Source organism: Poecilia reticulata, chromosome 1 (genome assembly GCF_904066995.2).
Source record: "Poecilia reticulata chromosome 1, P_reticulata-male-v2, whole genome shotgun sequence".
NCBI classification, from domain to species: domain Eukaryota; kingdom Metazoa; phylum Chordata; class Actinopteri; order Cyprinodontiformes; family Poeciliidae; genus Poecilia; species Poecilia reticulata.
The window spans coordinates 34,308,027-34,333,551 of record NC_088830.1 but is presented as its reverse complement, the minus strand read 5'-3'; the positions used below and the strand labels follow the sequence as shown (position 1 = coordinate 34,333,551).

The following is a 25,525-nucleotide window of genomic DNA, read 5'->3' as shown; positions in this document are numbered from 1 at the left end:
ACTTGAAAAGATACAATTTCACAAATAAAGGGGGAAAAACATGATAAAATGTTTTTTAATTTGTTTGCACTTGTTTAGTCAGACAAAAACCTGAAATACTATAAAGTTTGTTTGTAGAAAATATTCAGTTTAACTGAGAAGGAATCAAGGAAAAAGGCTGAATTATTGAGAAAATGTTTAATATCAGAAAGAAAAGTCACAATATAATAACTTATATGGAAAAACTCAAACATGATGAAGGAAAATATTTTAAGAAAATTAATTGAAAAATTAGAAAAAAATCTGAATATTTGGAATTAAAATGATGGAAAAATAAGAAAACATGGTTCTGAATTTAACAGAAAGTGATGAAATGACATCACAGAACAGGAAGTGAGGTCATAGTTTAAAAGCTTTAATGAGTTGGTGCAGCTTCATACATGAGAAAAGCTTTAAATAGGCCATTCCTAACGATGCAGCTCGGATTGTGCAGAAACACGAACTTCCATACATGTTCGCTACGTTACGATGCGCGGAACCATAGAAGAAGACGACAGTCGGTCAGGTGAGCTTACGTGAAGCATGCAGGTGAACGTTTAACTCCAGAGCCGTAAAAAGTTGGTCCAGTTTCTCCTTCAGAACCGAAGAACAACGAAAATACAAAAACAAGTTCAGGAAAATCAGAACCGGAGCGGCTGGTCCCGCCCACGTCAGACGGACCAATCACAGCGCCCGCAGGCCCACCATCAACCAATCAGGGGGCAGAAAGGCCATCTGCGTCCGAAAGACGAACACATCGCAATCAGAACCATTCGGAACCAACAACCGGGTCGACGCTGGCGACACGCTCATCAGCTGTCCACCTCTACCATTGGTCGGTCACTGTGACATCATCAATGACATCATCAGCCCACTGGAGTTTATTAATGGTGGTTCTGGTTTGTCCGATCAGCGGACCTGTTCTGATCAGAGACGGACCCAGAACCAGAGTTTGGACCTGGTTCTGAAGCAGTTTTGTATCCCAGCCTCTCTGGTTCTGGAACAGAACCAGCAATGGGTCTGGGATTGGCTGAGCAGAACCAGATTTAGATCCTGGTCTGTGGTCCGGTTTGGGAAAACCAGTTTGGGATTTTGGTCTTGGGTATGTTCTGGACCGGTTCTATAGAACAGGTGAACAGCTGATGAATGTTTCAGGAAGTTCTGGATGTGCAGTTTGGGTCTCAGTGAAGCAGGAGCTGAGAGGAAACACTCCAAAGCTGGTCGGGTCGGGTCCGATCCGGTCAGGTTGGGTCCGGTCAGGTCAGGTTGGGTCCGGTTCGGTCAGGCCCGGTCCGGTCCGATCCGGTCTGGTTGGGTCCGGTCTGGTCAGGTTGGGTCCAGTCAGGTCCGATCAGGTTGGGTCCGCTCCGGTCTGGTTGGGTCCGATCCGGTCAGTTTGGGTCCGGTTCGGTCAGGCCCGGTCCGGTCCGATCCGGTCTGGTTGGGTCAGGTCCGATCAGGTTGGGTCCGGTCCGGTCAGGTTGGGTCCGATCCGGTCAGTTTGGGTCCGGTTCGGTCAGGTTGGGTCCGATCCGGTCAGTTTGGGTCCGGTCCGGTCTGGTTGGGTCCGATCTGGTCAGTTTGGGTCCGGTTTGGTCCGATCCGGTCAGGTCAGGTCAGGTTGGGTCCAGTCTGGTCAGGTTGGGTCCGGTCCGGTCAGGTTGGGTCCGGTCCGATCCGGTCAGGCCCGGTCCGGTGCTTGCTGCTTCGCAGAGCCGGGTTGGGTCCTCCAGCGCCCCCTGTGGTGGTTCTTCTACTGTTTCTTCTTGCTGAACAGGCTGAAGCGTTTCTCCTTGTCCCGTTTCCCCGGACTGGACTCGGCGGGCAGCGACACGCTGGCCGGGAGCGTCTGAGCGCGCCCAGAGGGCGGCGTGGCCGGGGCGGCGCCCGGGGCGGGGCGCTCGGCGCTCAGCACGGCCTGGATCCACGAGCTCATCTCCTCCTGCAGGGGGCGACAGAGGACAGTGGGTCACACCGAGCCGCAGCTGGAGGACGGGTCCGGATGTTCATCAGAACCAGTTAGAACCCTCCGAAGCCGGCTGGTTGGACCGGTTCCGGTCCGCTTCCTGTGTCAGCGCAGATACTCACCTCATCTTTGGCTTGGAACAGAAACTCGTTCCCATCGGAGACTCTGCAGGAGAAGAACCACTAGATTCAGTTCTGATCTGTTTATACTGGTTTAAACCGGTTCAGAACCAGTTCACACCGGCCTAAGCTCTGTTACCAGTTTGAACCAGTTTTACAAGTTAAAGGTCGTCTGGTGAAGGTCGGTTCCGTCAGAACCCCATTGGACCTCTCAAATGGACACGTTGGACAGTCAGGCCGTGCTATGACAACGGTCCGGTCCTGGTCCGGTCCTGATCCGGTTCTGGACCAGTTCTGGACCGATCCTGGTCAGGTCCTGGTCCGGTTCTGGACCGGTTCTGGACCGATCCTGGTCAGGTCCTGGTCCGGTTCTGGACTGGTCCTGGACTGGTCCTGGTCCGGTTCTGGACCGGTCCTGGACTCCTGGACTGGTCCTGGTCCGGTTCTGGACCGGTCCTGGTCCGGTCCAGGACTGGTCCTGGTCAGGTCCTGGTCAGGTTCTGGACCGGTCCTGGTCCGGTCCAGGACTGGTCCTGGTCCGGTTCCGAACCGGTTCTGGACTGGTCCTGGTCAGGTCCTGGTCAGGTTCTGTTCCGGTCCTGGTCTGGTCCTGGACCGGTTCTGGTCCGGTTCTGGACCGGTCCTGGTCCGGTCCTGGACAGGTCCTGGTCAGGTCCTGGTCCGGTTCTGGACCGGTCCTGGTCCGGTCCTGGTCCGGGTCCTGGACTGGTCCTGGTCCGGTTCTGGACCGGTCCTGGACTGGTCCTGGTCCGGTTCTGGACCGGTCCTGGTCCGGTCCAGGACTGGTCCTGGTCCGGTCCAGGACTGGTCCTGGTCCGGTTCCGAACCGGTTCTGGACTGGTCCTGGTCAGGTCCTGGTCAGGTCCTGGTCCGGTCCAGGACTGGTCCTGGTCCGGTTCCGAACCGGTTCTGGACTGGTCCTGGTCAGGTCCTGGTCAGGTTCTGTTCCGGTCCTGGTCTGGTCCTGGTCCGGGTCCTGGACTGGTCCGGTCCTGGTCCGGTCCTCACCTGAGCTTGAAGACGTGTTTCTTCTTCTTGTAGTCGGAGGCGACGTCACAGGTGGCGTCCTTCAGGCCGACCGGCGCCTCCCCGTGGTACGGGGCGCCCTGGGCCGCCGCCTTGCCGTCCTTGTAGAAGCTCATCTCCGCGCCGCGAATCACACAGTACACGTGGTGCCAGGACCTGCCAAACAGAGCGCAGGAGTCAGGGGGGCGGAGCCTGGCGGCGGGGCCGGGGGCGGAGCCTGGCGGCGGGGCCGGGGGCGGAGCCTGGCGGCGGGGCCGGGGCCGGCAGGCCTCACCTGTTGGACGCCTTCTTGTTAGGCCCCTCCCACTCGTGCTTGCGGTGCAGCGGCCCCTCCAGCAGCGCCGGCGCCTCCTGGCTGCGGGTCGGCAGCGTGGCCGACTGGCTGCCGCCAGACTTCCTGGCCGAGGTCGGCGAGGGGGCGGGGCTCGGGTCCTTGGAGCCGCGCTCCACCATGCCGTTCACCATGGCGTCCTGCCGGTCCGGACCGGACAGAACCGGGTTAGGAGCTGAACAACATGACTTTCATCTGATTTAACTGCTGGATGGAAACTGAGAACCGGATCAGAACCACCTGATTGATCCCTTATTGCGGTTCTGGCTGGATCTAACTGGGCCTGCGTATTCTGGTTACATCCAGGCGGTTCTGGACCGGAACTTTCACAGAAATGGTCTCAGTAATGTGGCTCCATAAATAAATCTCATTAATTATTAACGTTTCATTAAACTCTGAAACAATCCAGAATAAAATCTCTAGCCTGAAGCGTTCTGAATGTTCTGGTACCGGAACCGGGTCGGTCCGGCCAGTGGGAGCGGCGCCCACCTGCAGGCTGAGCAGCGGAACTGACCTGAGGAGAGTCCTGGTCCCGATCCGATGGGAGTCCGTTCTGGGTCACGGCGCTGCAGGACCAACACAGACCCCAGTTAAACACTCACACACAACCGGGTCAGAACCATCTGGACCCGGGAGCATCAGCTAGTCGTGGTTCCCTTCATCCATCACCAGCGGCGCCGTAGTGAGGCCTGACAGCCGAGTGCTGGAATGATGGCAGTAACTGGTGCTGAAGGACATGAGTACCGGCCCGGTCCGGTCCGGCCCGGTCCGGGTCCTTTTACTGCACTGAACCTTTTGATCTGAGTGATATTACTGCTACTCTTACTTCAGTAGATCCATTTCGCGTTTAAAGAGATCGGAAACATTTGATTTAATTATTCAACATTTTATAAATGTCACTGTTTATATTCCTATTGTTTAGTTTGTTGAAACAATCCTGGGGTTTTTAAAAGCTCCTGTTTGGACCCGTTTGGACCGGAGGCTGGGCGGGTCGAACAGAGACCTGCTGCCGTTTCCTGTTACGGCTGCTGGTGGGCAGAGAGCTTTCAGGAAGTGAGGTCAGCAGCTATCTGCTGCATGCTACATTCACTAGCGCTGCGTGTTGTGCTAGCATTAGCCGTAGCAACGTGTCAGAGAGTCGAGGAGAGCCGACGGCCGACGGCGGCTCCAGGTTCTCCAGAACCATCTGGAGGTGAGAGAGTGGGCGTGTCCCTCTGCTCTCTGATTGGTTGGAAACTAGCTCTGATGTCCCCCGTGTCCAGGTTCTGGTTTGACCCGGTCTTGTGTGCTTCCCGTCTGCTTTGTGGGTGCGAGCGGTTCTGGAGGTGGTTCTGGAGGCTCACCTTTGCTGCTGGGGTCCGTCTTGCTGGACCAGATCCGGTTCTGGATCCGGTGGCTTCCTCATCCTCTCCTCTTCCTCCTGCTGCCTCCTGACCTCCAGCAGCTCCATCTGGAAGCAGAACTGGGCCGTCAGCGCCAGTGGAACCGGACCGGGCAGGACCCCGCCCGCCCGGCGCCCCGCTCACCGTGGTCAGCCGCTCCAGGGCGGAGAAGCGCTCCTCCCAGGTGGCGGCGGACTTCTCGAAGGCCTCGTGGCGCTTGATGAGCTTCTCCACCTCGTCCACGCTGCGGCCCAGCTCGCGGCTGGACAGGTAGGGCTCCTGGCCCAGCAGCCAGGCCTCGGCCACGCCCGCGTCCCGCGAGAACTGGTGCACCTCCAGGACTGGGGAGGAGCAGGAGGGTTAGGGTGGCTCTGATTGGCTGGCACCGCGGGGTAAACAGGAAGTGTCTTACTGAGGCGGAGCCACTCCCAGCGGTCCTCCCATTTGTCGATCATCTCCTTCCTCTTGTCGGTGAGCTGCAGCAGCTTCTCCTTGATCTGGACCACAGGAAACACAGAACACAGCTCAGCCCGGACCCACCAGAACCAGAACCCCCGGCTGCACAGGCAGAGCGGCAGAAAAGTATTCATGCCCCTAGTTAAGATATATATCTGCTGAAACCTCATTTTTACAGCTTTAATAGAACCAGTCCGACAGCACAAAGCAGCCGAACTTTACGATCTTAAAGAGTCTGACGTCCATCAGTCTGGAGAGGAATCCAGAACCGTCCAGACCAGGGGCCCCAAACCTGAGGGCCACATAACTTTCCCTTCTCTGCTGGGGCCCGGAGTCGGTTTGTAACAGAAAAGGTGAGACGACTGCAGGAGTGGCTAAATGTAAAAAGGTCATGTTTTCCAGAAAGCACAACCAAATAACCCTCTGGGTTCTTCACAGAACAAATCCAGAAAATAACACTATTTATGAAATAAATACCGTATTTTCCGGACTATAAGCCGCAACCCCAAAGTTTTTAGTCTTTTTTTTAAACCAGTAATAAATAAGCCTCAGATTTCTCTGCCGCTCCAGGTTTTCCACACCATGCAGCAGCAGCAGAGGGGGGCAGACACCAACATCTGAGTCATAACAGGTCGATTAATATCACATTTATTACGTTGAAAAAGAAAAAGTCGCCAAGTTTATATTTAACTGAACTGGTTACGATAGTTTCCAAACTTTTGGAAACTACCGTAACCCTAACCGTAGTTTGGGGACCCCTGGTCTAGAAGGTTCCCCCTACTCCTCGGTTCTCCCCTCTGTTCCCTCTTGGCTCACCTCCTCTGAGGCGAAGTGCTTGCGGGCCAGCAGCGCCTTGCCCAGCTCGATGCAGGCCGTGAAGCTGTCGTTTCGGGCGTCGATCTCCGCCTTGATGCCCTGATGGTTGTTCATCAGCAGCTCCACGGAGGAAACGTCTCTGGAACCACAAACATCCCGTCAGTTTGGCTCCTGACGCCGGCGGAGCGGCGGCGGCAGCAGGCGGGCCTACCTGGGCTTCTCCTGGGCCTCGATGAGCCGGATCACGTCGTCCATCCAGAGCATCAGGTCGCGGACCATGCTGAAGAACCGGAACTTGTCCCCGGTGTCGAGGAGGCGGAGCCTGCGTCCGTCGCAGGCCTCCAGCAGGCTCCTCCACGCCTCCAGCACTTCACCCTCCCGCCGCTGGATGTCGTCGGCTTTGTCTCCGGCGTATGCTGACTGCAGGCGCGCGGCGTCCTCCTGCAGCTGCCTCACCTGCAACCAGACCATGACGCTGCTGACATCCTGACAGCAGCCTGAGGGCGATCAGCAGACACCGCCTGGTCCTCCAGGTCCCTGGCTGGAGGGCCGTCAGCCGTGTTACCTGTGTTCCCAGCGCCTGGATGTCGTGTTCGAAGGTGTTGTGCATCCTCTGCAGCGTCTCCACGGTGTTCTGGTCCCGGCCGACCTCCTCCGGCAGCTTCTTCTGCTTGTCGGCGATGCGTCCCAGGATCTCCTTGGCGTCGTGGTAGAACTTGTGGAGCTCGAAGGAGGCGGCGAGGATCTGCGTCCGAGTGTCGATGAGCTCCAGCAGGTCGGCCCACGCCTCGTTCAGCCCGTCCTTCCACTCCGCCACCGTGGCCGCGTCGCCGTGCCCAGCGTTGATTAGCTCGTCCGCCAGCCGATTCACGCCGTCCACTCTCTCCTGCCCGATGTTCCCGGTGTCCCGTGCAAACTCCCGGAAACGTTCCTGCAGCATCTGAAGCCACCAAGCGTTGGTCGTCTCGGCTCCAGTCCAGGAGACTTCAGGTACGACAGGGACTTACCGTGACGTGTTCGTAGTCCTGGCCCAGCTCGTGAGACCCGGCCACCACCTCCCGTTCGGCGATCCACTGCTCCAGGTCGTCCACCTCCCTGTTGAGCTGGAAGAGGCGGAGCCTCTCGTCCAGCTTGCCCCGCCTCTCCTCAGACAGGTCCTTCAGGCCGGCGTACAGCTTGTCCACCTGAGACTGGCGCATGCTGATCCGCTCGCTGACAGACGGGCAAAGGAACTGGATTAGAAGGCAACTGGTATGCAGATTTTTCACAATAAAAGCCCTGCTGAGAACCAGTTCCTGTCTAGTAAAATTCACATCAGGAGACTCCTCTATTTTCTGAGAGCCTGAACAACAGCTTTCTGGACCTGTTCTCATAAATGAGGGCGGACCTTCAGCCCAAACCTGCATATTCTTCAGGTTTCCCCTCAGGAAGGTGCACAACAATAAAAACAGGAGCAGTGACCACCTCTCAGGGTGTCCGGCGGCCACGAGTCCCCGGCTGGTCTTGGACAGCTGGTGGACGGTCTCTGCGTAGTCCTCCACAGCCTGCTCCATGATCTGGTGCTTCTTCAGCATGGCGACGGCGCTCTGCTCGTCCTGACCAGAACACGGGACGGTTGAGAAGTGACTCCAGCGGCTCTCCAGGCTGGGCAGTTCGTCCCACTCACCTTGGCTTTCTCCTCTGACATCATGTAGAGCTCCTGTTCGCTCATCCAAGCCTCGGCCTCAGCGGCGTCAAAGTAGTACTGCTGAGCTTTGTGGGCCTCCTCCAGTCGGCCGTGCCGCTGCTCCACCTCCTCCATCAGCTCCTTCCACAGCTGCTGCAGGTCGGCCAGGCGCTGCCGGATCAGGTCGGTGTTGGAGGACTTGTCCTGCAGGAGGCTGCGGCTGCGCTCCAAGATGTCGTTGATGCGAGGCTGATGGCCCTGGATCTCCTTCTGCAGCGTCTGAGGACACATCAGGCGGAGAGGTCAGGGAGCAGCTAGGAAACTCCAGAAGCTCAGGAGAAGAAGAAGAAGAAGAAGAAGAAGTCACCTGGTTCTTCTTGATGAGCAGCTGGACTGTCTGCAGGTTGTGACCATGCTCAGTGGATGTGGCCACTGGCATCCTCTCCTGGGCCCAGAGCTGCAGGAAGGAAGGACACCAGTGAGAATCCCCCCTCTATGATCACGGCCATGAAGGGAGCAGGTGGGGGGTACTGTCAGGGGACGGGGTCAGTTGTAAACCTCTGGAGGAGGAGTCTGTTTGTGTACGTACGATCTCATCCTCCACGTCACGGTTGAACTGATGGACCTCTCTGGACGCCACCAGGAAGTCCCTGCGATGCCGCAGCGGCTCCAGCAGCTCCTGGAACTTCTTCTCCACCACCTGTCGCCTCCCGTCCACCTCATCTGTGTCCTTCACCTCTTGACCAAGGGCCTTCACTTGGCTCTGCAACTCCACCACCTCCCTCTGGCGCACATCCACCTGGTTCTCCAGCATCTGAGCAGGAGGGAGACATCAACCCCCTGCCCTCCCTCAGAAGGAGATGACATTCACATCAGGCAGCTTTACCTGCTGCTTCTTCAGAAGTATGTTGACAGATGTCAGGTCTTTGCCGTAGTCGTCGGACTGGATCTGGCCCTCCAGGCTGCCCAGCCACTTGTCCAAGTCGGCACAGCTCTGTGTCAGCAGCTCGGCCTTGTTGGCGTCAAACAGACCCTGAGCTTTGGTCTGAGTGGTGGACTCAAGCTTCTCCCACAAGGTGTGGAGAGACTCCATCTTCTCCTTCACCACCGCCTCCGTCTCTGGCTTCTCTGACACCAGCAGCGCCCCATCCTGACGTCAGGAGGAACCAAGCAGATGAGATCTGTCCCACTACATAGCAGGGCTAGCTAACAGGATTAGCCTTATTTGTCATATTCAAGTTATTCTGAGAATTGGGGAATGTTAAGAATAAATCTTTCTGCGTTTTCCTCAGTTTAAGCTGTTTGCATGTTCGTATATACATACATGCAAACAAACAGAGCACACAAGCTACAGTTAAAGATAATGACACACTAGGGGGCGCCGTCTTCAGGGCGTCGCTCAGACAGAGGAGAACTACAGACCATTGTCAGGATAAGGATGGCATGAACAAAGGGACCAGCTGTACTTTAGTCGTAATAAGTGGAATTCATGAATTCAACTCACTGACTTTTCTCCTCCATTGAGAAGCTAATGGAGGAGGATAAACTCCTTGGCCCTGGTGTTACTGGTTGAGTTATGGTGGTAATATTTCACCTGCGGGTCCAAGGACAGGCTGACCTTGCTGTCTACAGTGATGTTCTGTTTACATCAAGAGAGTTGTTGATGGAAAATCACTAGAAATGACATAAACCTCCATGGAGTGACCGATTCATCTGTCTGAACCATCGTAACTCTGAGCATCAGGTTGTCTGAACTTTACACCTTCAGTACCTTCTGGATCTTGTCCAGCCACTCCTTGTTGGACTGCAGCTCGGCCATGAAGGCCTGGTGCTTCAGCCACTTGCTGTGCAGGTTCCTGGCCTCGTCGTACGTCATGTCCTGAGCCGTCAGCATCTTCTCACTGATCCATAAAGACAGCTGCAAAGAGACCCAACAGAACCTCATCCTCTGGAACCTTTTGGTCCGTCTCACACTTTCTGAGCCAGTTCTCTGGAAGTGTTGGGTTAAAATGTGCTTCTGAAGCGCTGACCTCCTGGCAGTCCTGCAGGAACTTCTGAAGATCGCGGTTGTCCTTCAGTCTCATCAGCAGCTCCACTGCTGCCTCCCTGTTCTTCTTGTGCCTGGAACAAGAAGAAACAGCAGGCAGCTCTACAAACAGGCTCCATGTGAACCAAAACAGGTAAACGCCTTCACATAAAGCAGAACCTCTGCAGTCTAGAGCATGAAGGCAGCACCCTCAAAATCCAGCTCCTGAACACAGACTCTTCCAGCTGCTGATGCTACAGAAGCCATGCTGGCTCCGTTAAACTGGACGTAGCTCTGAAGCTACCTGTCGTCGATGGAGGCCACTCTCTCAAGGATCCGCTCAGCGTTGATGTTCCCATCACCGGCCAGCCTCCTGCCTGCCTCCACCACACCGTTGATCTTCTCCTCGTTGGCGTCCATTGTGGTCATGAAGTCCTCCTGCTTCTTGATGGCGCCCTCGGCGCCCTCCAGGGTGGTCGGCATCTCTGTGTGAGCCAGCACGTACTCCTGCAGAGAGGATAAGCTGGAAGTCTGGAAGCTGTTCTGTTTCAGGGACCAGAACAGCCAAGACGCTCACAGGTCCTGGTTCTGGACTTACCTGGTTGTTGAGGAAGGCCTCGGCCTGCTTGGTGTCCCTCAGGAACAGCTGGTAGGCGTGCGACTGGGACAGCAGGTTCTGCCGGTTCTCCCACATTTTGAGCAGGTCGTTCCAGCCGGTGTCGAGCGCCTGCAGCCGCTGCCTCAGGAACATGTACTGGGCGTCCACCTGGCCCCGGGTCACCATCTCCCCCATGTCCCTCATCTTCTGGTAGTCCTCCTCGTAGTTGTGGATCTCGTTCTTGATGCTTTCGTGTTGGGCCATCAGCTTCTCGGCCTCGGCCAGCGTGTTGGGCATGTCTTCGGAGGCGACGGCCGTCTGAGTGCGGGACAGCCACGACTGAAAGTCGTCCAGCTCTCGCAGGAACTGCTGCAGCTTCCTGGCTTCGCCCAGGGACTCCTCTCGTGTTTTCAGAGTATTCTTCATCTCGTCCCAGACGGCAGTGATCTCAGCCAGCCGGTCTGTGATGGCGCCGGCCTGGTCAGGATGCTCCTCAGCCAGCCTCTGGGCTTCACCCCGCAGGTCACCCAGCTTGTCTTCGATGGCCACCAAGTCTCGCTCCATGCCGGTCAGCTTCCTCTGCAGAGCCATGACTCCGGTGAGGTCATTGCCCAGCTCCTGGGTGGACTCGATTAGTTTGGTCTTTTCTTTGATCCAGGATTTGGTCTCATTGCAGTCGAGATGATAGTTCTGTACACCCAGAGCAGAGTTCAGGGACTCCTTCTTCTGGTCCACCAGGTCTCGGAACTGGCTCCACCTGCAGACAGAGGGTCAGACAATCTAAAGGTGTGTTCAGATTCAGGTCTGCATAATACCTTTGAGGTTCTTTCTTTCCCAGCGGGCCATGTGTACCTGTTGTTCAGTTTATCCTGCTGAGTCTTGATGTTTGTCTCGCTCGGATGGCCGCTGTGGATCAGCTGTCGGGCGATCTGGTTCACCACAGCAACGCGAGACGCCTGGTTGTTCATCTCTGGCTCCAGATTCTCAAACCTGCAGAGAGATCCACATCAGATCTGCACAGCCTGGCAGAGATCCAGGATGCATGCAGACCCTCAGCTGTTACCTGTGCTGTATCACCTCCAGGTCCTCCAGTTTCTCAGGAATCTCCATGCTGTTCAACCACTGCTCCTTCTCGTCGATCCAAACCTCGCAGGCGTCAGCCTCACTCATCATCTTGTAGAGAGCCAGTGCATCCTGGAGCGCCTGCTTCCTCAGCTTCGTGAGCTCGGACACTTCCTTGTAGCGCTCCTCGATGCCAGCTAGGCGGCCCTGCACATCCTCTGACTGCGCCTCCTCTTTGGGCAGCAGGGCCACCTGCTCATGCAGAGAGTCGATGACCGAACGGTAGCTGGCCACCTCTGCTGCAGCGTCCTTGTGCTTCCTGACCAGAGCCTGGGTGGAGAACTCATCGTGGCCCGTCTCTCCACTGGAGACGATGCGCAGAGCGTCCAGTGTCCACGCATCCACATCGTCCGCATCGGCCTGGAACTGGTGCATGGCCAGAGCTTCCTCCAGTCTCTTCTTTCTAGCTGCTGCAAGCTGCTCCAGCGCCACCCACTGAGCCTGCAGGTCTGAGATCCGCTCCTGGATCTTGGCAGCACCAAAGTGACCCGCATCCACCATGGCCTGGCCCTCAGCGATGGTGTGCTGCAGGTGTCCGGCCCGGCCACTCATCTCGTCCTCCAGGGCCCGCTGCTGGCTCAGGAGGCGCACCGCCCCGGTCAGGTCCTTGCCGTGCTCCATGGAGGACAGGATCTGCTCCTTCTCCCGGATCCAGCCCTCTTCCTCTGCCATTTCCCAGAAGAACTTCCAGAGTCGGCGAGATTCCTCGAGACGTGCACGGCGCTCAGCGGCCAGCTGGGTCAGCTCCTGGTAGCAGAACTCCAAGTGGGCCACCCGGTCCTGGATGATCTGAGGATCACAGGGCTTGTAGCCTGGAGAACAGACAAAGTGTTTTCATCAGGAATCTGGTTTCAGCTTGTGTGACGACTCTCAATGATCAGCCAGAAGGATCTAAAGCTCATTTCTCGGCCGATGGACCCGTTTTCTCTGAATCAGAGGGGACAGTAGTTCAGTCAGTGGCTCATTGGCTGAACCGATTCCTCGAACAATTTCAGAACCTTGATTATTAAAATTCCTCGAGGAAAATGTATCTGAAAATGTATCAGCTTCGAAGCTTCGTTAAATGAAGTAGTTCAGTGGTCCCCAACCTTTTTATTACAGCGGACCGGTCAAGACTTTGAAAATGTTGCTGCGGCCCGGTGGGGAGGGATTCGGTGTTGGTGTTCCTGCTAAATCCTGAATATGCCCTATTTGGTTGTCTTGGCCCTTTTATCTCATCCTGTGGGGTTTTTCCTGACTGGGAACGAGAATAAAACCTGCTGAATGTGACGGCAGCCAATCAGAAAGCGCGGTGACGTCAGAGCAGAGGGGAATCCCAAACAGCTGACATATCGGAGATGATATGTGGAAATGTTTATTATTAAATCTAAAGGTCATTATTATGTTTATTCAGATAAAAATGTTAACTATGAAAAAACATTTTCACCTCCAAATCATAGAGCAGCAAATAGAGCGGCTGCTCCGTCGTCTTTCATCCACCTCCTTTTCTTTTTGTTACGTCTTTTATCTCTTAAAATGACTCCACAAACTATCACTGTTGCTTCTACATCATCATCCGTGTTTGGTTATTCTAATTTCCCGCCATGTTGGGGTTTTCCTGGATTATCCTCTGGAATCGGGATGTTCTGACTGGAATCGGTTCGTGTTGCTCCTGCCTTGGACACACGAACCGATCGAACCTGTTGGACTTTATCAGCTCTGTGGTCACAGAGGTTTGGAGAATCGGCCGACATTCTGAAATCTTTCTGTCTAAACCAGACTTAAGACTCACAAGCTCTACTCATCTCCTCTAGACCCAAACGCTCCGACTCTGGTTGCTATGGTAACGTGTACATATCCCTTCAAAATAAGATACAGATGTGCCACAAAAACGAACATTTTACTTTGGTGAATATTTTAACTCACGATAATGACTAACGGAGCCCTGAGCTTGTTTCTCTGCAACCAGACGGTCCATCAGGGAGAGATGGGAGACAATAACACCTGAAGTGTTGCTTATGTCCACAGCCTGCTTGGTCTCTACGTGGCGAAGCAGCTTGAAGCTTCATTGCCTCATTAGCAGCCGGTCGCCACATGTTACGCAGAGCGGCTTGTAATGTGGGACTCACCTCCCGGTCCGGGATAAATCCATCCTCCTGTCTCTTCTCTGGGCCGTTTCCCCTTTGCAGAGAAACTTTCCAAAGACATCTGATCTGTTTCTGACTCATTTTGCTGCTTGTGACTCAGTGTAACCGAGAGAATCCAGTTAAAGGATTTTCAAAATAAAAGATCCTCCAGACTCAAATAATACATAAAACGGAAATATTTCACTATTTGTTGAGCGGCCCGGTACCAATTGGTCCACGGACCGGGGGTTGGGGACCACTAATGTAGCGCACCGTGTTTCAGCCGGGGCGTCATTTGGAGGGCAGCATGGTGTGGAACTGAGGGGTGAGATGGTTGGACTAGGACAGCTTTAGTCAGAAAGACAGAGAGAGAGAGACAGAGGGAGAGAGAGAGAGCTGTTCTCCTCCAGGTGGCGCTCATGGTGAAGGTGTCGGATGTGGCCAGAGCTGCTCACCGCTGTCGGCCACTGAGTACTTGTTGGCGTTGTTGACGACGGCCTTCACCCGGTCGGCCTGGATGGCGATGTCGGCCTCCACCAGCGCGTGTTTCTGCAGCAGGTCTTCCACGCCCAGCAGGTGTTTCCCGTAGTCCTGAGACAGCAGCAGCATCTGGAAGACAGACCGGGGTTAGAGCTGGGATCCTCGTCCGGGGATGAAGGTGGGTTCCTCTGCCTGCCTTCATCTCGTCCATCCAGTCCATGATGTAGAGCATCTCCTGGAAGACCCTTTGCAGGCCCAGGTTCATCTCCAGCCGCTGCCGCCGCGCCTTCAGCAGCTCCAGCAGGTATTCCCACAGCCGGATCACATTATCCTTTCTGGCCGCGATGCGCTTGATGTCGTGGTAACGCTCCGCCTCCAGCTCCTTCGCCACGGAGACCACAGCCTGAACACGTTCCTCATACGCTGCGATGTCCGTCTCGATGGCCTCGTGCTTCTTGGTGGCCGCCTCCACGGCTTGGAGGTCGAAGCCAAAGTTGTCCTGGAGTCAGAAGGGAGGGCGAGTGAGGAAGGCAGGACAGGTGAGCTAAAGGTGAACTGCTGCAGAGCGCTGCTCACCTGAGACACCAGCCTCTGGTTTTCACTGAGCCACGTCTCCCTCATGGCTGCCTTGCGGTCAAAGCGTCTGGCCAGCTGCTCCAGCTTCTCCTGGCGGATCAGCTCCGTCCGAAGAGCCAGCTCCCGCTCATGCTCCGCCTTCTCCAGGCGCTCCCAGGCCTGATGGGAGGAGCAGACCAACACTCTAAATCTGGACGACGTTTCAGAGAGCGGCGGTGGGCGGTGCTCACCTTGTTGATGTCCGAGATGAGCTTCCCCTCGCGGGGCATGTAGACCTTCTGGTTGTTGGCCCTCATCTTGCTCTGGATGGTGAAGAGCAGAACCTCCAGGTTCCCCTTCTCTGTGAACCTGAGAGGACAACAAAATCAATGTCTGAACAGGTGGAGTCACCTGGAGCTGAGGACACTGGGAGGACCTGCCACTCACTTGGGCGGTTTCTCCACGGTCCGGTACGTGTTGAAGGCCTGCAGCTGCTGCTGGACGCCCATCAGCGAGTTGGCGAACTTCCTGTTGTTGAGGATGATGATGGTCTGTTCGATCCACTCCAGCAGGTCCGACGCCAGCGACTCGTACTTCTCTATCATCTTCTCGGTCTCGATGGCGTTGTCCAACACCTGGACAACAGAGATGACTCAGGTCAACTGACAGCAGACCGGAACCGGATTCAAAGAAATCCGACCTGAAGGGTGAAGAAGGAACCAGGACCTTGGTACCGGTCCTTTGGCTTGGTCAGGGATCAGTGGACCTGCTCATCTCTGATTGGTCGAGTGTAGCTCACCTGGTTGAAGAGCCCTCAGGTTTATGAACAGTGACGGGTCAGTTTGGGCAGTGAGGTTAATATTCTGACCAGATTTCCCCTGAAGCCTTACAACGGGCCCGAAAACTACCAACATGTTCACCATGACGACGGTTCCCAAGGTTTCCTTCTGAAACAGGAGAGTGGACTGGACCCAGACCTGCCTGCTGGTGACCCATCTGGACCAGAACCTTCAGACGAAGGAGGACGTAACTTACAGAACTGGATAATTGGCCAAACCTTCCTTTCAGAGTCTTTGGGATTTGAATAACAGACTCCTGTCAGTTCCCAGAACACGTCTGGACCTTAAATCCTGGGTCAGTTTGTTTGTCTAAAGTCCGGTGTTATCTTTGGAAAGCAAGCTTGTAATTTATCATGGAAAACTTGGAATCAAAATGGACATGTTGAATCAAGAGTTCAAAACTTTGTCCACATTCTTTGGACTTCATGTCCAACGTTCTTTATGTCCAAAAATATTTTCTTAGGAAAAGAGTTCAGGACATAAAGTCCAGAGTTCTTGCAGCAGTTAAAACCCTGAGGCCATTGGTCCTTGGAAAAATAACATTGTTCTGGCTGCAAGTGTTTGGAAAACTGGGATGTAAAACTGAGCAGCGTTTAGATTGAGTGAGTTAGTGACGGCTCAGTACCGGTTTGCTTTGGGTCGTATAAAGACGTCAGCTGAGCGGCTCCTACCTTCCCGATGCGTTTGCCCTCCACCTTCAGCGCCTTCATCTTGGAGAAGTAGTGGTAGTAGGTGACCACGTAGGTGATGACAGACTTCTCATCAGGATGGTCCACGCTGATATCTGCAGACAGACACACCAGCCCCGGGTGAGACAGGTCCAGCCAGGTAACTGATTGTTGCCTGACGGTCAGACGGGTCAGAACCTTCCGGGTCCAGCAGCTTGGTGAGGCCCAGGTGCTGCTCTGCCAGGTTGAACGCATTCTGCAAGTTGTAGTGAGCGTTGGACTTCTTCAGCTTGTCGAAGTCGATCAGGTCAGGCCTAAAACACCAGACAGGCTTTTCACAACACACCTGTACCACACCTGTCCAGCCAGGTGTCCAGGAGAAGGAGGTTACCTGTGTTTGTGGATGAGGGCGTTGAAGGCCATGCCGTCTCTCCAGCTGGTGGTGAAGTTGTGTATGTTGACGTTGGAATAACTGCAGAGGAACAGCTGAGGTCAGAGACGGTCTGGTCCAGCAGCCTCACCTGGTTACCTGTGCAGGCGGAGACTCACCCGGCCGTCTTCATCTGGCACCACAGGAGCAGGGCGTCCTTGGCCGATCGCTTCTCCTTATTGTCTTCAGTCTCAACACTGATGTCCTGGATCTGAAAGTGGAACAGCAGAAGCGTCAGGACCACCCGTCTCACCTCCGCCTGCTGGCGGCCTGAGGGGGCGTGGCTCTGTTACCTGGAAGCGCAGGATGATGGTCCAGATGAGGCCCAGCGTGAGGCGGTGGTTTCCGTCGACGATGTCGTGGGATCCCATGTTCTCCAGGTGAACCCGCTGCTCCTTCAGGAACTGCAGAGCCTTGTCCACGTTCTCCAGGCAGTGGATGCGCATCCGGCCTTTGGTGGGCTTCGGCTGCAGACAAACAAGGGAATGTAGTCCCTCTGCTGTCCACTAGGGGCCGCTGCTCATTATAAACCCTGCAGTCCCTCTGCTGTCCACTAGGGGCCACTGCTCATTATAAACCCTGCAGTCCCTCTGCTGTCCACTAGGGGCCGCTGCTCATTATAAACCCTGCAGTCCCTCTGCTGTCCACTAGGGGCCGCTGCTCATTATAAACCCTGAGATGGCTCCTTGGTAACCATGGTGGCGACACACCAGCCCTGCCTTATCAGAGGGCAGTAAAGTGTTTAGCAGGGCCCTCCAGGAAGTGGAGTGTCCCAGAACCTCAGGACGGGTTGGGGGCAACTGGATCAGAGCCATCTTATCTGGATCCAGAACCCGCCGCTCCGACTGCTAGCAGCAGCAAAACAGGAAGTGGACACACCTGGAAGAACTGAAGCGAAGCGGCGTTTAATACAAAGAGGAATGTTAGGCTCCGCCCACTTCTTGGAAAAGCAGCTTCCAGGGAAGGCGGCCCTCAGACTGTGTGGACCCAGAGAAGAACCAGAACCAGCTGGTCTAGGTTGTGTTGCATGCAGACTACATCACCCAGCATCCCCAGGGGCCTGCAGGTTCTGGAGCGGTTCTGAGAGCAGCGGCCTCATGGCTCAGGGCCCAGTTCAGACGACTGATTCAGCAAACGGTTGAAATCAGTCGTCTGAATCAAAGAGAGTATCGAGGGAGAGCTGCCTGAGGGGTTCTACCACCGGCCCTGACCGGGATCTCCGGACAGAACCACCGGGATCTCCGGACAGAACCACCGGGATCTCCGGACAGAACCACCGGCCCTGACCAGGATCTCCGGACAGAACCACCAGGATCTCCGGACAGAACCACCGGGATCTCCGGACAGAACCACCGGGATCTCCGGACAGAACCACCGGGATCTCCGGACAGAACCTCCATTATTTCCGGACAGAACCAACGGCCCTCACCAGCCTCTCTCCGGACAGAACCTCCAGCAGCTTGATGAGCATGCGTCCGTCCCTCAGGTCCAGGTAAAGGTCGGTGATTCTGCAGGACACTCTGGACAGGTGGGAGTTGACCCACTTGGTGAAGGTCTTCTTCTGGACCGCTTCACGTTCATCTGGGTGGACAGAGACACAAACTGGGTCAGAGCCGCTAATTCAGTAGATCCTACTGGCTCGGGCCTGGATTCTGGAACTTTACTCTGAAGGGACAACAGGAAGGAAGAGGAACCGGATCGGGTTTGCTGGTTCTGATATAACATTTGTGGAACAGAACCATCAACCCTAGAACCGGCCATTGTTTGCTCACTGGTGCTCATTTGAATAAACTGTCGCCATAGCGACAGAGACGTGAAATATTTGATCAACAGAATCCAGATGTTTAACATTTTCCCAACGTTGCTGTTTGTGGAGAATCAAGTGACACAATTTGAGTTTCGGATAAATTAAGAACGGATCAATTTAACGGAGATCTGAGGACGGTCGACGTCATCGCCGCGGAGACGGAGGTCTGCAGAGAAGACAACATCTGCAAACACCTGCAGGCCGAGCCGGTGGAGCTCCAGAGGAGTCGTCCCAGAACCGGACCGACCCAAACATCAGAACAAGCAGAGGGAGGGAACCTGGGAACCGGGAGGCAGGGCGTCCCCCTCACCTTGCAGCTGCTTGAAGCGCCCCTCCAGCAGGCTGCTGCTGGCCTGCGGCTCCGCCTCCATCCCTCCTGAGGTTCCTTATGCGCGGCTCTTTGTGGGTCGGATCCCGGACCGCTCCAGGCCCGGTTCTACTTCAGTCCAGCGACATTCCGGCCGACGCGGCAGGAAGAGTCCCAGCCGATCCGAGGATTCGGTCGGGATGAAATCAGGAAAGGAAATCCCGCCGTAGTTTCCTTCGCAGCGACGGAGCTGAACTTTGGACTTCATGAACAAGAAGCTCAGATTAAAGTTTAACCCAGCAGTCGCAGTCTGAAACTCTGGTTCTGGTTCTGGACGGGAGCCTGCGCAGCGGACCCGGAGCGGCGACCTGGAGTCGGCAGCGGCGCCGTGACGAGTCCAGAGGTCGCCGTGACGCCCTGCCCTGCCCTGCTGCGTCTGATTGGCTGCAGGGACCCCCCTCGCCTCTCCTGCCCCTCCAGGACGGACACGCTGCAAAAAGTGAAGGTGAAGCAGATTCCTTCAGGAGGCCGCTTCCAGCAGAGATCCATGCAGAACCGGAACCAGAACCGGGTCAGAACTCTGAGGGAATCCCAGCTCTTCAGCCGTTTCTTCTCTGGACAAGATCCACCTCCAGACGGGCCGGGATCAGGGACCCGAGCACACGGCCTTGAGGAACTCCTGTACTGAAACCAAGAGTGTTTCCTGGGAACAGAACCAGGACCGGTACCGGCAGTAGAACCTCCATGCTACTTTTTGCAGCATGGAGGTTCAGGAAGCTGTTCTCCGGTTTCTGACAGAAAACAGAAGGCAAGGGAACTCTGGTTCCCCTGCTGGTCCAGATAGAGCTGGGGTCAGCGGGGGTCAGCTGGGGTCAGCGGGTCACCAGGAGGTTCTGGAGGAACATTTCAACATCATCTGCTGCTGGGTTGGCTCCAGCATTCCCAGTAAGTTCTACCTGAAAGCTGCTGGGACAGTTGGACCCGTCAACAGGTTCTGTTCCTGTTGTCTGCAGACACACACACACACACACACACACACACACACACACACACACACACACACCATCTGCTCATATGTTTATTATGAGGCGAGCTCAGCATCCATCTGGTCCAACAGACCAGAACCAGACCCGGGTCGGGTCCAGCTGTGCAGAAGTTGCAGGTCGTTCCTGTGGGGGGCGCCGTCATCAGGCTGAGCTCAGGTTTCCATGTTTTGTTGATTCTTTGAAGCTACAAATAAAAACAAGTTGTTGATGCTGATTTCTTCCTGAGTCTGATGAGGTCAAAGGTCACTGAGAAGTCTACCTTAGACTTCTCATTGGACTGAAACTGCTTGTGTGTGGGGTCAGAACCGGTCCAGAACCGGTCCGACTCGCACCATGCTGGTCCCAGTTTGTTTTCCACAAACAGACTGGTATTTACCCCAAGCAGCTTTTTACAGCGGAGAGCGTGAGCCAATGACGCGACAGCATCGCGATGATGTCATCAGCTTCCCTTCATTGTTCCTCACATTCCAGAGTCAAAGACAGGAAGTGAGAAACAAACATCCTGCCGGGCCTGATGGACCAGAACCAGAACCTGGACCTGGACCTGGACCAGGACCTGGACCAGAACCAGAATCAGAATCTCGACCGGAACCAGAATCAGAATCTGGACCGGAACCAGAGCCTGGACCTGGACCAGAACCTGGACCAGGACCAGAACCAGAACCAGTTAAAGCACCTCATTTTTCAACTGCTTCTGGTTCTGATTGGTGCGTTTCTGGTTCTGGCCCCGCCCACTTTCCCAGTGAGGCGTCAGAGAGGCGGGGCTTCCTCTGGTCATATCGTCTCCACTTCCTGTCTGAGCTGCGGCAGAAACGCGCCGCTCCTACCAGGAACAACCAATCACAGCCAGGAGGAGGGGCTTAGCGCTGTCAGTCATCCTCGTGCACTCACTGCTAAATGAGTACGACCCACAGGGGGCGCCGCCCGCCTACCTGCCAGAGCCTTGATGCGCGAGCGCTCGAAGAGCCGCGCGGAGCTGTTCTCGTTGTCCCAGTCGTCGTCCCAGCGGTTGTTGACGGTGTCGCTGCTGCTGTACTGGCCGTGCAGCTCCATCGGGTCGTACTCGGCCGCCACCGTCGTCATCATGATGGGTCGGCTGACACGGGCCGCTTCAGGGCCACCACACCTGCGGACGGAACCACGGGTCAGAGGCAGAACCAGAACCTGGGCCCGGTTGCACAGAACAGAACCGGGCCACGGCATTGTTTCTTCCTGAAACAATGATCATGTTGAGTCTGACTGCTGCGCTCTGATTGGCTGATGTGGCAGAGCGGTGGGTCAGCATCATTTCAGCAGGACGGAGGGCGGACTGGCAGCAGAGGAGGAGACATGTTGACACCTTTACATTAATTATAATCCAAATCAGTTTAGTTTCATAAAAAATCTCATTACTGATTTTATTACTTTTCCTCATTCATATCGAAACAGAAACTAGTTTTATTTCTGAAAACGTTGAGCTCTTGTTGCAGTCCATAAGGCTCCAGCACTTCAGGGGGAGTTAATATTTAATGCACATCTTTGCAGCATTAATATTTCATATTGCAGAGGTTGAGGTCATGCTGCTCAGGTAGAATCAGGAGGCTGGAAGTTCCCACACCGAACCTGGCACAGCCAAGTCTGACTCTGATTGGACGGCAGCAGGAGCTAGCGCCTCATTGGCTGGTCCGTGTTCAGGGAACCAGAATCTGATCCAGTCTGTTTCAACAGCAGCTTCACTGAATCCTTCTGGGTTTGATCCTGGACTCTAGAACAGCAGATCTAGTTTGTCTAGAAATCCTTTGTTTCTGATTGACTCGTATTTTTCAGCTTTCTTTATTTGGCATTGCGGGTTTTGAACTATATCAGTTTTTGCTGCAGAACTGCAAAGCCAGGCCATGGACTTCTGGCTAACCACATTCATGAATCCGCCATTTTTACTCCTGGCAGAGATTTTTGTCTTCCAGGTTTAGTGATGGCGAAACTCCGAGTGGATCGGTCTAATTGCTGGGCTGTTGGTGTTTTAACCCAACCGATCCCCAGCACCAGAACATCTTCCAAATGTTTGGTTAAACTTTATTTTTCCTGGAAATATTTCACATCAAAGGGGAAAGTCGTCTTTGACCTGCGCTAGCATCCAGAAGGGTTAGCTAACTTGGTCTGACTGAGCAAAATGCTAAGCTGCTAATTAAGTTAAAATGACAAACTTCATGAATTTATTGTTGATATCCTGGCCACTGTTTGCTAGCATTAGCATCACATTGCAGGTAGCGCTGTGAGCTAGCTGTTAGCTCCTACTGGACAGAACCATCTTGTTTTGAATGTTAACAGCTTGGCATTGATTTCACCATTTTTTTCTTGAGAACAAATGATCCAAATGCTTTCAGTTACGTTCTTGGCGCTCGCGTTAGCTAACCAGCTAAGTATGTGAGCCTTGTTTACCATAAGAGGTCAGTCCTGTTGTGGCTGGATGGACGAGTCTAACATCCAATCAGTGGGGAATGAAAGGGTCTCATTCGCATTTCAAGCATTAGCAACAAAAGTTGCTCTCAGACGTGTCTCAGGTCAGGGGTCAGAGAGGGGTCAAATAGAGGTCAGGGAGAAGCTAGAGTAAAGGATTCAGACCAAAGCAGTCGAGCCACAGACCAGCTGGATGTTTTGAGAAATGAACTGACGGGTCAATATGAATATCCTTATTCTGATTTAGACATTAATTATTGGTGTTCATCATCATCATCATCATCATCTTTATTGAATAGCAATAACATCATGAAGTCCAAGCCAGGAAGTGGCTGGAAGGATGATCTCATCAACATTTCCAGGTTCTGGCTGCGCACACAGAACCGGCAGCTGTCGGGTCCTGAACACCCGTCCCCCTGTGGCCCTCGCCCCTCAGGTTGAGGAACAGCTGTCAGACAGCTGAACGGCGGAGCAGCTGCAGGGAAAACTGTCCCAACATTCCTGAACCGAGGGAACGCACCCACCAGACCCGGTTCTGACCCAACAGAAACCCAAACTGAGCCGACAGAACCGGTCCACTGAGTCTCCGGAACCCGATCCAGCTACAGCTTCCTGCCCGACTTCACTCAGAACCAGAACCAGCTCTTGACTGGGATTCCAGGCTTCAGACAGGAAGCTGATTGATTGATCATCGATTGATTGTTGATGCCATGGCGGCGGCCTCCAGACCTCAGATCCATCCAAGATGGCCGCCAAACATCAGAAACATTCACAGTTCAACTCCCTAACGACACATTTAGAGGACAAACAGGAATCGGATCGGAACCGACCTGATATCTGGACTTCAGTTGAGTCCAGATTTTCCCAGAGTTCATGGAGGAAGTTTCTGGAGCGGCAGACCGTTCAGAACCTCTAGCAGGAGAACGTTCTGGGTCAGAACCAGCAGCTACAGTTGGACCGGCTCTATGTTCTGGATCCAACCAGAACTTCCTGCAACTTTTCAGAACCAAGTGAATGAGAAGCTGAAGACCCAACAGAACATCAGAACCTGGAACGCTCCGGTACCGTTCTGGTCCAAGGACCTATTTTAAAACTAAAAATCCAATCAAGTGTCAGAATAAGAGCGCTTCGGCCAGGACATCAAAACTTATTCCAAGGAACCGAACCGGAACCGTAGACCCAGTAGGAGGAGTTCTGTTGGGTAAAGTTCCTTGAAAAAGATTCCACTTTGGATCTTTCGGAACCCGTCAAGTTCCTGTTGAATCTGGTTCTGCAGTTTGAACACCTGCAGCAGGGTTCGGTTCTCTGAGAGGAACGTTCCTCCAGCAGAACCCGGGGATGGAGGCCGCTGTTTTCCAGCATTTTCTGAGGGCCGAGCGGAGCCGCAAAGAGATGGCTGGAGGCCGGCCACGGGCGGTCCGGGCCGCCGCTGAAACGGACCGGGAAATTAGGGCAGAATCGCGACCGCAGCGGCTGTTATTGTCCCGGCCAGACCGCCTCCTCCCGCGGCCACGCCTGCATGGCGCACCGTTATTATTCTCCATCCTCCATCCTCCAACCGGGAGGGCGGGGGGCCGGAGGCGGCCAGGCGGGCTGCTAGGCGCCGCGGCCCGGCCACACGGCGCGGCCGGGCCCGGCGGAAGTACCGCGGTTCTGTTTCGGAGATTCCGAGGTTGTTAGGTTTGGATCCGGAGTCCGAACGGCCAGACTGAGCCCGGACTCCCGACACGAAGCGAAGTTAGCCTCAGAAACCTAGAAGCCCCCCGAACCGGAGCTCCAATCACAGCGGCCATTAAAACCCAACCGAACCGAACCGAGCCGGAGCAGGGCGCCGCTTACCTGCTAAGAGATCCACAGCGAGGATCCAAACTTCAGCTGCGGAGGAAGAGTCTGCAGAGCGGACGGAACCGGAGGAGGAGCACCGGGAGGGAGGGGAGGGGGAGGGGGGAGGGGGGGGTGCTGCAGGGAATGACGGGAAAAGATCCGCACTGACCCTCCTCCTCCTCTTCCTCCTCCTCCTCTTCCTCCTCCTTCTCTTCCTCCTCCTCCTCTTCCTCCTCCTCTTCCTCCTCATCTTCCTCCTCCTCCTCTTCCTCCTCCTCCTCTCCTCCTCTTCCTCCTCCTCCTCCTCCTCTTCACCCTCCTCCTCCTCTTCCTCCTCCTTCTCTTCCTCCTCCTCCTCCTCCTCATCTTCATCCAGCTACAAACAGAACCGAGCCTGAACCAGACAGAACCAGGCCGCTTTGTTCCCGCAGAGAAACATTTTAATTCAGTTAAAAACTGGAACCAGGGGTCACAGTGTTACGGTGAGAGGTCAGAGGTCATATCACCTTCTCAGTGAACCGGCTCTGTGGGAAGTAGAACTCATGGTTCTGGTTCTGGTCGGACCGCCCTGCTGCTGACTGAGCCATAGTTCCTCCACCTGAAGCTGGTAGAACCGGGTCAGAACCCAACCCAGGAGGGAACCAGTTCCGAACCAGGAAGATTCAACAGAACCGGGCTGAGAGCTCCAGAACCTCCGTGATGATGATGATGATGGGTCTTCATCATCTCTGCTCTCGACCCAGTAGAGTCCAGCAGCTGGTTGTGGGTTTGAATCCCGGCCCAGTTCTGACTGGAGCTTTAGCTTCCGGGGGAGTGTGTGAGTGAGTGTGTGTGAGTGTGTGTGTGTGAGAGTGAGTGAGTGTGTGTGTGTGTGAGTGTGTGTGTGAGTGTGTGTGAGTGTGTGTGCATGTGAGTGTGTGTGTGAGTGTGAGTGAGTGTGTGTGTGTGTGTCGCTCGTCTCTGTCAGAATGATTATTATACATTTTATTTTTGGGCGCCTTTGACCCTTCAGGAGAGAATAAGTAAAATCAATACAACAATAATCAGTTAATCTGATGGATTCAGTTTCAAATCAGTTTTCAGGACGTGAAGCTGGAGAGGACATCGATGTTTGTCATGGCAACCGCAGGGAGGAAGAGCAGGAGGAGGAAGCAGCAGCGTTTCAACCAACCAGGATGGAGAACAGAAGGACCCCGAGGACGGGGCCCTGGGGGCCTCCAGAGCTTCAGGGTCTGAGCTTCGCTAGTGGAAGCTAGCCTTTAGCATGATGGAGAGAAATCCAGAATCAGCTGCCATGAAGAGATCGATGTGATTCTGGTGAGAGGAACTGTTCATAAAGAACTGAGGAGAGGAACTGTTCATAAAGAACTGCGGAGAGGAACTGTTCATAAAGAACTGAGGAGAGGAACTGTTCATAAAGAACTGAGGAGAGGAACTGTTCATAAAGAACTGCGGAGAGGAACTGTTCATAAAGAACTGAG

The 25,525-nt window shown here is 54.7% G+C and overlaps 1 protein-coding gene across 2 annotated transcripts; it reads right to left on the bottom strand.

The window, feature by feature from the left end:
* Positions 1-373: 373 nt before the first annotated feature.
* LOC103471729 (spectrin beta chain, non-erythrocytic 1-like) lies at positions 374-24,178 on the bottom strand. 2 transcript variants are annotated; one of them, XM_008420913.3, is made up of 36 exons: positions 24,060-24,178; positions 20,717-20,910; positions 18,054-18,205; positions 16,918-17,091; positions 16,744-16,835; positions 16,586-16,666; positions 16,393-16,508; positions 16,198-16,310; positions 15,135-15,322; positions 14,939-15,056; positions 14,709-14,867; positions 14,329-14,631; positions 14,108-14,261; positions 11,489-12,359; positions 11,278-11,415; positions 10,426-11,182; positions 10,132-10,334; positions 9,832-9,922; positions 9,573-9,719; positions 8,688-8,951; positions 8,391-8,615; positions 8,169-8,258; positions 7,802-8,080; positions 7,600-7,730; positions 7,143-7,347; positions 6,701-7,075; positions 6,347-6,591; positions 6,136-6,274; positions 5,276-5,360; positions 5,008-5,204; positions 4,825-4,931; positions 3,996-4,047; positions 3,425-3,621; positions 3,133-3,306; positions 2,107-2,149; positions 374-1,960 (listed from the first exon to the last, which is right to left on the bottom strand). In XM_008420913.3, exons 2-36 carry the CDS (start codon positions 20,868-20,870, stop codon positions 1,772-1,774), a joined length of 7,008 nt encoding a protein of 2,335 aa, XP_008419135.1. In that variant the 5' UTR covers positions 20,871-20,910; positions 24,060-24,178; the 3' UTR covers positions 374-1,771. The 2 variants fall into 2 exon arrangements, with proteins under 2 accessions (XP_008419135.1, XP_008419143.1); XM_008420921.3 differs by lacking the exons at positions 20,717-20,910; positions 24,060-24,178 and adding an exon at positions 18,742-19,101.
* Positions 24,179-25,525: the final 1,347 nt, after the last annotated feature.